Source organism: Schistocerca gregaria, chromosome X, assembly GCF_023897955.1.
Source record: "Schistocerca gregaria isolate iqSchGreg1 chromosome X, iqSchGreg1.2, whole genome shotgun sequence".
NCBI classification, from domain to species: domain Eukaryota; kingdom Metazoa; phylum Arthropoda; class Insecta; order Orthoptera; family Acrididae; genus Schistocerca; species Schistocerca gregaria.
In genome coordinates this window covers 26,404,311-26,417,310 of record NC_064931.1, presented here as the reverse complement: position 1 = coordinate 26,417,310, position 13,000 = coordinate 26,404,311, and the positions used below count along the sequence as shown (strand labels likewise).

At 45.7% G+C, this 13,000-nt stretch overlaps 1 protein-coding gene across 5 annotated transcripts in view; it reads left to right on the top strand.

Moving 5' to 3' along the window:
• LOC126297701 (glycoprotein 3-alpha-L-fucosyltransferase A-like) overlaps positions 1-13,000 on the top strand; it is a 663,635-nt gene that overhangs the window by 505,029 nt on the left and 145,606 nt on the right. For all 5 annotated transcript variants that reach the window (XM_049988827.1, XM_049988825.1, XM_049988826.1 and 2 more), the window contains one exon: positions 6,765-6,944. In XM_049988827.1, coding sequence (XP_049844784.1) covers positions 6,765-6,944 — 180 coding nt within the window. The remainder of the gene's footprint in view (positions 1-6,764; positions 6,945-13,000) is intronic.

The following is a 13,000-nucleotide window of genomic DNA, read 5'->3' as shown; positions in this document are numbered from 1 at the left end:
TCTCGGCGTATTCCGCTGATGAATTCCTCTCGGGTTATCAGCCGAGTGGTGGCGTCGTCTTGTGGCAACGTTTCAATGAGTTTCGTACCCATCACCTTCTGGGGAAGTCTTCACCAGAAGATGATGGCTACGAAAGTCATTGAAACTTTGCGACAAGACGGCGCTACCACTCGGCTAATAGCCCGAGAAGAATGGCTCTGAGCACTATGGGACTTAAAATCCGTGCTCATCAGTCCCCTAGAACTTAGAACTACTTAAACCTAACTAATCTAAGGACATCACACACATCCATGCCCGAGGCAGGATTCGAACCTTCGACCGTAGCAGTCGCGCGGTCCGGACTGAGCGCCTAGAACCGCTAGACCACCGCGGCCGGCCCGACAAGAATGCATTAGCTACTAATGTACTTATATAAGCAGTAGTCAAACGAAAACGAGACAGATGGAAAAAAGTAATCGACAGGGAAAATGTTTGCGCTTGGCTACGGAACCATGATTGTACCCAGGTGTGCACCTCTTCTTTCGAAGCAAATCGACGGCCTCGAATGTCTTTCTTCAGGACTCTAAACATATGAAAATCGCATGGGGAGAGATGGAGGGTGTGCCAGGGCTTCGCAGCAAAACGTCTGCAGCGTAGTCTAAACAGTCTTTAGAACAGCTGCAGAAGTTTCTCTGGGAAGCCCGCACACAGCCTCCATATAGTCCCGAACTCTTCTCGTGCGATCTCCATATTTTTGGAGCCCTGAAGAAAGATAATTGCGGTCATCGATTTGCTTCGGCCTAATATGTGCATGCCTGGGTACAGTCATGGTTCCGTAGACAACTGCAGACAATTTCCATAAAGGCATTGACCGTCTTTTCTCACAATGCGATACATGTCTTAACAATTATGGCGATTACTTTTTAAATAATAAACAGTAACTCACTTTTTTCCATACGTCTCATTTTTATGTTACTTCCCCTTGAGCAATAATCCGCCGTCGTAGAATAATATTGAAAATGTTTCGGTTTATCATCTACCAGGCCTGGCCAAGATCGGGACGCAGCCGACTCTGGTCAGCGCTCCAGCTTTCCCCATCACTGCGCTATTCCGAGAAGTTGTGCGAGTGAGACTGAAGCGCTCGGCCACAGTGACTGGCTGCCAGGCCTGTTGTGTACATTACTAATGTGGCCTGTGTAACTGTAGTTGCTCAAAACACACACACACACACACACACACACACACACACACACACACACACACAAACAAACAAACAAACACACACACTACATGCAAAAACAGTTGAATTTCAAAATTCATTTACAGTCTAATTATAATATTGGACTACATGCAACTACTACATTTCTCAATAATTTAAACAATGAGAGGTAAAACAGTTGTCTATGTTTAATATACTGCTCAAAAGAATTAGAGGTGCATGAATGGGCGTCTGCTATACTCCATTAAGCAATAATTGAGGACAGGGTACGTTACCAAATTATACTCTTGTCTTTCACTAATTAAGTACAAAACAGAACATCATTACATCCTCGATCGTTTACATAAAAAGAACTGAAATGTCCGACAGGTGTCGAAAATAAAGTGGAAACAATCAACCATCCCGTCGTCGTGCGTGCTTTTCATTGGCCTTTGACAGCCTCAATAACGGTTATACCCTCTGTGAGCGTTTATCACTGCCTGACACCTACGTGGCATTCTCCGTATAAGTCTACAGAGTTCATCCTGTGGTACCCGTTACCATTTTCAAAGAGAGCCCATGAGAATTCTTGGAAAGTCTATGGTGGAATAGGACGACCACGAACACATCTGTCAAGCATGTCCGACATACGCAAAATGGGGTTTTCGTCGGGACTCACTGCCAGCCATTCTATTACTTCAGTGCCCAGGCTTCGCGAGATATGTCTGCTGACGCCCACCACAGGTCCTGAAGGAATTCAGGGCCACCACCTTACGCAGCAGCCACCACATGGTCCAACAGGATCTGTTCGAGGTAATGCCTGGCGGTAAGGCGACCGTGGACAACGACAAGATCCGCATGGCACTGAAATCTCCTCATAACATCACAGAAGCGTGGAAGTCTGTCCGGTTTTCTGAACAACATTTGGCACTTACCGCTCACCACGAGTCTCCACACACGAACGCGGCCGTCAGCTTGCGTCAGAGTATATCTGGACTCGTCTACGTATAACACGTTTTGCCAATGACGAAGTTGCCAGTTGACATGGGAACGGCAGAAATGAAGGCGAGCTGCAGGATATTGTCTTGTCAAGCGGAGTACTCAAGCAGGGCGCCTGAGTCGTAAGGTTCTTTTTCGTAACCTGTATCTTGCAACCTGATCGGTCACGACGGTTCCAGGTGCCATTCTGAGATCGTCTTGCAGTGCTCCTGCGGTATCTGTACGACGCCTCAACGCAGAGGTGGCCAGATATCAGTATTCACGTGGAGTTGTACTACGTCAGCGAATTTGTCCACCACGCCTGTCTCCCTATAGCACGTCCACAATCTATGGATGACACGTGGAGAGGCATTGGTATCTGCAGCAACACGACCGAAAGTCCATCCTTTTGGATCAGACAGGCCATCCTTGCAACTTGCACTACACTAAGATGTCGCACTCCCAACATCCACAGATGACAACTGTCATATGTGTACCTCACTAGCAAACACTGAGACAGCGAAGCTCATTTCCTTCTGAGGGGTCGCCTGACACTAGGACAGTCAATAGATACCGAATGATTTTCGTTGTTCCTTACGCTGAAAGGAAAGATCTCAAACCATGCAATAAGACCACACGTACTGCCTGTATCAAAATAGATTTAACATACGGGACACGTTGACAGACATGTTCCTTAATCCTTTTGAACAATGTGTAAGGTACGTGTTAATTCCCATTGATAACATGTTCCTAACTTTTTTTTTTTACGTTAAGTACAACCATAGTCCAGTACATTGATGTATCAAACCCAACTAGGAAGTTGTGAGCTTAGTCAGCAATTGATGACATTATTTTAAATTGAGCACCAAGTCTCATTAATTATATAATGTGGAAGACCTGTAAATTAGAACTGACACTATTCACGTATTGATTCACTCAAAATTTGAGTGTAGTTTTATTGTTTGACTTTTTCGTTATCACCATTAAAATGCATTCCTGTTTTTTGTTGCGGAGAATATGAGCCCAAGGTGCTAGGAGCCCGTTGGAGGCAGTATATGAACTATTAGCGATGTGCATACCCAGTGCAATGGACGGGATCTTATATCTTTCGGAACGTAGTTAGAGAGTCACAGTGCTTTAACTGATGAGTTAAGATTGGTGACAAGTTTATACCTGCCTTCCCGGTCAAAGTGGGGCCAGTGACCTTTACTTAAACTGATTGCTTGTGTATAGCAGTGCAGGGAATTAATTCGGGTCCTGCAGAAAACACTGCGGATTAAATCTACGGAGCGGTGCATCGTGTAATTCAGCTGGCTCGCCGAACAACGAAAGTGCATGGCTTCTGCCCGAAACCACGAGTGGGATTTTGCGCAATGTCACAAAATTTCAGACGACGGACGAAAGGAACGTTTCAGTGTGACCGAACTAATTTGTCCTACGGCTTTCTGGAGTATTATTATACTAGCAGAAAAGTGCTTCTTTCGGAGCACAAAGAAGGCTGATATGCTCCGGTTTCAAAAGAATCTCACTGAAATATGGGGTACAGACTGTAATTTTCTACTTTCCTCGGCACCATTAAAAATTTTCGCATGCGAACATATTTACCCTTTTTTTAACATGCAATTCACCTCTCACTGTCACAAGCTCCCCTAACTGTAATTCGCTCATACCCACTAGTTCATCGCTGCAAGTCGTTCACACACTCACCCCCCCCCCCCCCCCCACATGGCCCTTCTCACTTACTCATTCAGCCCAACTCTTGTCATTGTCTCTTTGTGTCTCTCTGTCAGTGTCTCCTGTTTCACAGCCACTGTATCCTTCGTTCTGTCCTAACCTACTGTCTTCTCTCACTGTCACAGTCTGCCTCTTGGTCTGCCTTACTGCTACTATCTACTGTCTCTTTCATTCATCCCCCCTCCCACCCCCGCCCCCCCCCCCCCCCACACACACACACTGCTGCTGTCTATTCTCACTGTCACTGTCTCTCTCTTCCACATTGTCATTGTCACAGACTCTGTCTCTCATTATCTCTGGCTCTCACTTACTTCCACTTTCTTTTTCTCTTCATTCCTCTTCCACTGGCACTGTCCCTACTATCTCCTTCTTTCTCAGCACAAAAAAGGGCGAAGATGTTCACATGCCATGAGTTTTGCAAATATTTTTAAATGTGCGAAGGAAAGTAGAATGAGGCAGCCGGAACCCCAATTTTCAGTCAGAGTCTTTTGAAAAAGGAGCATATTACGTAGCCTTCTTTGTGCTCCAACAGGAGTATTTTGCCAGTGGTTCCTTTCTTTTCCCTGCTACAGCACGGCATGTCACTTAGAGGAAAAGAAATTTATGGGTCAGTAAACTTTTCACAGAGTACTTCTGTGAAACTGAAATAATGCAAAACAAATTTTAAGCCTTAGACTGGATTTTTCATGCACAAACATTTTGCAGATGCTTCAGTACTACAACATGGTGTTTCTAGAAACCTTCTGATGATAACGAAGACACTTTACAGCATATTTGTCAGTGTTGCGTCACTTTATAAAATTCGTTTTCGCATCACACCGCATATTACGTGCGTATTTTACGTGATCAAGTAGGGAAATTTTGAACCTCTGTATTTCGGGAACGGGTAAAAGTGTCATGAAAATTTTCAATGCTGTTCGAGATCGGAATCTTGGGAATACATAGTAAAAATTACAGGCATTTTCTGTGCGTAGCCATTTTAGTGCACATAGCTCGGTTCTGAGACCCAAAAACGACGTTTTTGGAATTTCTCGATAATGAGTAAGTACACTGATCGGCCATAACATTATGATCACCCACATACTATAGATAGATACCCGTCCAGGTGATATCAGCGTCACCTGTCAAAGAATGACTGCTAGTCGGACATACGCACGGCTTCTCTCCGTGTGTAGAAAGGGCACGGCCCTCGATCTATCTGTGTTTCACCAAGCGCAAATTGTGATGGCCCGGAGAGTCGGCGCCAACATTTCGGAAACTGATGAGCGTCTCCAACACGTGGCGAAGCCAAGGTCAAACCACTTCCAGACGTCGTGAGTTTGGGCGGCCACCTCTCATTATAGAAGTCGGACGTCGTAGGCTGGCTAGATTGGTAAAACAGGACAGGTGGCAAACTGTGGCGGAACTAACGTCAGACGTTAATGCTGGACAGAGTACAAGTGAGTCTGAACACACAGGGTGCCAGACACTCCGAACGGTGGGATTCCGCTGCCGACGACACATGTATGTGCCGCCAATGTTAACACCACGACATCGGCAAGTACGACTGAAATGGGCACGTGGCCATTGGCACTGGAAGTTAGTGCACTGGAAGAGTGTATCATGGTCTGATGAATCCATATGTCTTCTTCATCGTACCGATGGGAGGGCGCGAATCCGTCGTCTTCCAAAGAAACAACTCCTTGACACCTGTACTGCGGGACGGAGACGAGTTGGCAGCGGCTCCGCTATGCTCTGGGGAACATTCACTTAGGCATCCACGGGTCCAGCGAAGATCGTGCAAGGCACCATAATGACCAAGGAGTATCGTGCACTGATTGAAAATCACGTACACCCCTTCATGACGATCGTGTTTTCTGACGGCAGTGGCGTTTTTCAGTAAGATAGTGCGCCATGTCACAAGGCCAGGACAGTGACGGAGTGGTTCGAAGAGCACAGTGGCGAGTTTCAATCGATGTGCTAGCCTCCCAACTCGACAGATCTGAATCCGATGGAACATGTCTGGGATGTGATTGAACGTAGCGTCAGAGCTCATCGCCACTCTCCCTAGAATTTATGGGAATTAGGTGACTTGTGTGTGCAGATGTGGTGTCAATTCCCTCCACCGACCTACCGAGGCCTCATTGCTTCCATGCCACGACGCGTCACCGCTGTTATCCGTGGCAAAGTTTCACATACCGGCTATTAGATACGTGGTGATAATGTTTTGGCCTATCACTGCATTTTTCTAAACAGGAAGATGGCACTTATAGATGAATGCCTACAGAATATAATTTTAAAATTTGAGCCATTTGCCGAGGTTATTTGCAAGTAGGGTAACTTTGGACTTCTGTATCTCGGAAAAGGATAAAGATATCAAGAAAATTGTCAAAGTTGTTCCAGATCCGGATCTTAGGAATATATTGGAAAAATTTCAAATATTTTATGTGCACAGCGGTCTTCAGTTCGTGGTTCAGTTTTGGTATCAAACACCAAGGTTTTTGGGTTTCTCATGCACCACCCATGATCAAAATGGTGCTTACATAAGCTCCTTAAGGCCCATTATACACGATATTTAATGTAAAATAACTAACCTGTTTGTTCCATTTGCCTAAACTGGAGGAAATGTGTAATAATTAAATTTGACCCTGTATCGTAGAATTAATAGAGTAAGGAGCTCCTTCTGTCGAGTATAAAAATGGTCCTTAGCCCACAGGCTATCCTAAACGCTTAGACCCTTCCTTTTTTCCACCAACAGAACTCGAGGTATAAGCCCCGGAAAAATCTCGTTTTGATGCGTGGCTTTTTGGAAGATTTTTGGTAGTGCATATTGTCACATGCGTAATGATGCAACTACTAGACGTTGTCTGCGAGCTGCAACTGTTACGTGTCGCAGGTGCTGGTGTACAATGGACTGGGGTCGTGGTCACCGCTGCGCGCTGGTCGCGACGCGTTCCAACACTGCCCTGTCAGCAGCTGCACCATCACCACCAACAAAGCTGAAGCCTCGGACGCAGACGCCATCCTCTTCAAAGACCACTTCGTCAACCCAGGCGTCCATCGCCCCGCCAGGCAGGTTCGTCTCATATCTCCTGTTTCTTTTCTTTTTTGAACATACTTTAGATCTCAACAAACTTTGTAACACCACAAGGAATTTATTTTTCAAATCATCCACCTGGAAAGTTAATTTCACATGTAACACACACTATCTCCTAATATCGTGTCGGACCTCCTTTTTCCAGGCACAGTGCAGCAGCTCGGCGCGGCATTCATTCAACAAGTCTTTGGAAGTCCTCTGCAGAAAAAATAAGCCATGCTGCCTCTATAGTCGTCCATAACTGCGAAAGTGTTCCCGGGTCAGGATTTTGTGCACGAAATGACGTCTCGATTATTTCCCATAAATGGTCGATGGGATTCATTTCGGGCGGTCTGGGTGGCCAAATCATTCGCTCGTATTGTCCAGGATGCTCTTTAAACCAGTCGTGAAAATTAGTGGACCAGTGAAATGGCACGTTGACACCCATAAAAATCCTATCGTTGTTTGGAACGTGAAGTCCATGAATGGCGGCAAATGGTTCCAGATAGACTAACATAACGATTTCCAGTCAATGATTGGTTCCTTTCGACCAGAGGACCCAGTCCATTCCAAATAAACACAGCGCCACCATTGTGAAGCCACCACCAGCTTGCACAGTGCCTCCTTGTTGACAGCCCGGATACATGGCTTAGTGGAATCCGCACCTCGCACTAACCATACCATCAGCTCTTACCAACTGAAATCGGGACTCATCAGACCAGGCCACGGTTTTCCAGTCGTCTAGGGTCCAACCGATATGGTCGTGAGCCCAAGAGAGACGCTGTGGGCGATGTCATGCTGTTACCAAAGCCACTCGTGTCGCTCGTCTGCTCCCATAGTCCTTAATGCCAAATTTCGCAGCACTGTCCAAAAGGATAAGTTCGTCGTACGTTCCACATTGATTACTGCAGTTACATTAAGTGGTGTTGCTTCTCTATCTCCTAATATCGTGTCGGACCTCCTTTTTCCAGGCACAGTGCAGCAGCTCGGCGTGGCATTCATTCAAAAGTCTTTGGATGTCCTCTGCAGAAAAAATGAGCCATGCTGCCTCTATAGTCGTCCATAACTGCGAAAGCTTTTGAACTGTTAGGACTGACAACTCTACGCAAACGCTGCTGCTGTCGGTCGTTGTGTTAAGGCCGTCGGCCACTGCGTTGTCCGTGGTGAGAGATATTGCCTCAAATGTGGTATTCTCAATACATCCCTGACACTGAGTATCTCGGGACGCTGAATTCCCTAACGATTCCAGAATGGAATGTCTCAAGCGTCTAGCTGCAACTACTGTTCCGTGTTCAAAGTCTGTTAAATCACATATTGCGCCCATAAACACGTCGGGAATCTTTTCACATGAATCACCAGAGTACAAATGACAGCTCCGCCAATGCCCTGCCCTTTTATACACTGAAGAGCCAAAGGAACTGGTACACCTGCCTAGAATCGTGAGCCGGCTGGAGCTGGCCGAAGTGGCCGAGCGGTTCTAGGCGCTTCAGTCTGGAACCGCGCGGCCGCTGCGGTCGGGCATGGATGTGTGTGATGTCCTTAGGTTAGTTAGGTTTAGGTAGTTCTAAGTTCTAGGGGACTGATGACCTCAGAAGTTAAGTCCCATAGTGCTCAGAGCCATTTGAACCATTTTGAGCCGGCTGGTGTGGCCGAGCGGTTCTAGGCGCTTCAGTCTGGAACCGCACGACCGCCACAGTCGCATGTTCGAATCCTGCCTCGGGCATGGATGTGTGTGATGTCCTTAGGTTAGTTATGTTTAGGTAGTTCTAAGTTCTAGGGGACTGATGACCTCAGATGTTAAGTCCCATAGTTCTCAGAGCCATTTGAACCATTTTGAACCTAAAATCGCGAAGGGCCATCGCCAACACGCAGAAGTGAGGCAACATGACGTGGCATGGACTCGACTAATGTCTGAAGTACTGCTGGAGGTAATGGACATCATGAGTCCTGTAGGGCTGTCCATAAATTCGTAAGAGTACGAGGGGGTGGAGATCTCTTCTGAACAGCACGTTGCAAGGCATCACAGATATGCTCAATAATGTTCATGTCTGGGGGGAGTTTACATCTAGATGTAGATGTAGATGTAGAGTGTGGTGGCCAGCGGGAGTGTTTAAACTCAGAAGTGTTCCTGGAACCACTCTGTGGCAATATTCTACTTGTGGAATGTCGCATTGTCCTGTTGGAATTGCCCAAGTCTGTCGGAATGCACAATGGACGTGAATGGATGCAGGCGATCAGACGCTTATGTACGTGTCAACTGTCAAAGTCGTATCTAGATGTATCAGGGGTCCCATGTCACTCCAACTGCACACGACTCACACCATTACAAAGCCTCCGCCAGCTTAAACAGTCCCCTGCTGACAGTCAGGGTCCATGGATTCATGAGATTGTCTCCGTACCCATACACGTCTATCTGCTCGATACAATCTGAAACGAGACTCGCCCAACATATTTCCAGTCATCAACAGTCCAATGGCGGTGTTAACGGGCCCAGGAGAGGCTTAAAGCTTTGTGTCGTGCAATCATCAAGGGTACACGTGTGGACTTTCGGCTCCGAAAGCCCATTTCGATGATATTTCATTGAATGATTCGCACGCTGACACTTGTTGATTTTCCCAGCATTGAAATCTGCAGCAATTTGTGGAAGAGTTGCACTTATGTTACGCTGAACGATTCCCTTCAGTCGTCGTTGCCCCCGTTCTTGGAGTGTCTTTTCCCGGTTGCAGCGATGTCGGAGATTTGATGTTTTACCGGATTCCCGATATTCACGGTACACTCGTGAAACGGTGGTACGGGAAAATTCCCAAGTCATCGCTGCCTCGGAGATGCTGTGTCCCATCGCTTGTGCGCCGACTATAGCGCCACGTTCAAACTCACCTAAATCTTGATAACCTGCCACTGTGGCAGCAGTAACCGATTGCGCCAGACACCTGTTGTCTTATATAGGCGTTGCCGACAGCAGCGCCGTAATCTGCCCATTTACGTATCTCTGTAACTGAATATGCATGCCTATACCAGTTTCTTTGGTGCTTCAGCGTACGTTGTGTACGTAATACTACCGCTATCTGCATATGTGCAAATTGATGTCCCATGACTTTTGTCACTTCAGTGTACAATGGCTGTTGCCAAGCATTATAGCACAGCTTACGTACTGTGAAGTACTCGTCGGCTTCTTGATTTTTGGTAAGACTTAAATACCCACAAGACTGATGTTGTGTCACAGAAAACCTGTATGAGATGCAATATTACCTTATTTGTGTGTCGATGTAGCTGTCAGTTTACTTTTATGATTTGCGAAACTCCGCTAGGAGATCATGGTACTTAAATATAGACCTAGTAGATGCTACAAAGACGAGGGATGGCGTAGAAGTGTGTGTTCTACGTGACCCTCATTTCATTTGACGAGATGGAATTACATTAGTATCTGCACAGGCGTGGCAACTTCACTACATTAAACGGTCGGCGCGGTTGCTTCACTGGACGACGGTGGCTCAATACTTGCCGGGTAATAGAAACCCGTGAGAGGGAAACGAATTCGCCGTGCGCGTCTGTCTTCGGCAAGCAGGCATTCGGAGCCCAATTAGAGATAGGCAAGGGAATTGCTCACAAGCGAAACTCGTCATCGCAACCGCCTCAGATTTAGTAGCTAAGTGGCCCAGTAGATAGCCCGTCAGAAACAGAGCACAGATCAAGCATGAAGTGAGGAAGAAGGTCTACTGAACTGCGATAAAAGAAGCGAAATAGAATTAGTGAACGGTGAAAGCTCAGCCGTGGCGTCGTGGTTGTGTGGTCACAATGTTGTACTGCAAAGCAGGAGATCCGTGTTCAATACCTTTTTTTTTTTTTTTGTCTGCAAAGCAGGAGATCCGTGTTCAATACATTTTTTTTTCACAAAATTATTAACTTTCCGTCAGGTTATTAACGTGTCTGTCCTTCTTCTGCAGTATTGATAACTGTCATGCTATACTCTGGTTATAGAATATGAGGAAGGGGGAGAGGAGATTAGTGTTTAACGTCACGTCGATAGCGAGGTCGCCAGCCGCGGTGGTCTTGCGGTTCTAGGCGCTACAGTCAGGAACCGCGGGACTGGTACGGTCGCAGGTTCGAATCCTGCCGTGGGCATGGATGTGTGTGATGTCCTTAGGTTAGTTAGGTTTAAGTAGTTCGAAGTTCTAGGGGACTGATGACCTAAGATGTTAAGTCCCATAGTGCTCAGAGCCATTTGAACCATTTGATAGCGAGGTCATTAGTGACGGAGCACAAGCTCGGATTAGGGAATGATGGGGAAGGAAATCACCCGTGCCCTTTCAAAGGAACCATCCCGGCATTTTCCTGAAGAAATTCACGGGAATCACGGAAAACCTAATGCAGGATGGCCGGACGCGGGTTTGAACCGTGTCCATATAGAATATGAGTCACGTGGTAAGAATATATTATGTGATAAAATGTGAGAGCAGGTGAGATGCTGCATAGAACTCTCACTGAAAAGAAAACAAAAAAACGGGGATGAGCTATGTTATAACAAAGGAATTCAAGATACAAAACTTACAAAATTGGACGCAAGAGTCATAAAATGTGATACTCGTCTAGAACAAACAGGAGGTACGTACGCCTGGAGGTCCCTTCCACAATCGGTGAAATTTATATCACTTTGTTTTCTTCCGTCTTATCGACCGACGTTCTCACACACGACATACGGACTGTGGAAAACTGGTGAGCCCAGTCCAAGAAAGAGTGACTCTGTGGCATCCTGGGGATGAAAAATATCGTAATCGGGATAAAGTTCGAAATATATGTACTAAAATTGCAAGTTTATTGGCTTTTTGGGCTTAAATTATTACCTCAAACAATAATTTGTTCATATGATAAGGGTGGCGTATCGTATTGTTTAAGCTACTGTAGTAGATTTTTTTGGATTGTGATAATTTGGAATTAGCTGTTTACAAATTATCATTACTGCTTACTGGCGTATTTATACCAGTAGGGTAGTGATTCTGTTATATGAAGTGATTTGCAAACGTGGTGTATCCGTTTCTATTTTTCAGTGCTTTTGGTGTTGAGAGTATCTTGTTCTCAGCTTCATGCTTAAATCTTTCACACGTTTGCCAAATGACAGTCATTAATGGTTAACTGACGTATGACTGCACAACCTCAAACAAATACAGCAAAACCGTGCGTTTGTAATCTTGCTTTTCATTGTCACTAAGAATCATCTTAAGTGTGTAACAGAACGTTTTTCCCGTCATCTCACCTATTCGTGAAACTTGTCTGGTTGTTCTGATAACCGAGGAGACAGTTTACAGTACTTGTCAAGTTCTTTTCGATACAGATATAACTGATTCACATGCGTTTGACGTCTTATTAAGAGCAAAAGCCGCGATGCAGCACACGTCTCAAAGCACAGAGGCGTCATGGTATCCATCCTACGTTAGGAGGTTAAAATGTTACCTAATTCATACATAGAATAGATTCTAACCTGACCTAACCTAACCTCCTTGACGTGCCAAACACAGACGGACATCGGACATACTGTGACCAAGCTGTCGACCGGTAATATCGGGTGACCTCTGACGACCGTTGTCGGTGCCACTATGAATGCAGCCTAAAGCCGTCGTAGCACGGGCCGTGCATCCGAACGTTGAGCGTTGAGCATGCCGAGTTTCAGAAGTCATAGCCCTCATAGCAGAGCATCATCGAATAAAAGAAAAGTAGTTACGGCGTTCCCAAAGGTAGTGTTATAGGCTATTTGCTGCTCCTTATCTATATAAAAGATTTTGGAGACAATCTGTGCAGCCTTCTTAGGTTGTTTGCAGATGATGCTGTCGTTTCTCGTCTAGTAAAATCATCAGAAGATCAAAACAAATGGCAAAATGATTTAGAGAAGATATCTCTATGGTGCGAAAACTGACCCCAAATAATGAGAAGTGTGAAGTCATCCACATGAGTGCTAAAAGAAATCCGTTAAAACTCAGTTACCCGATGAATCAGTCAAATATAAAGGCCGTAAATTCAGCTAAATACCTAGGAATTACAATTGAGAACAACTTAAATTGGAA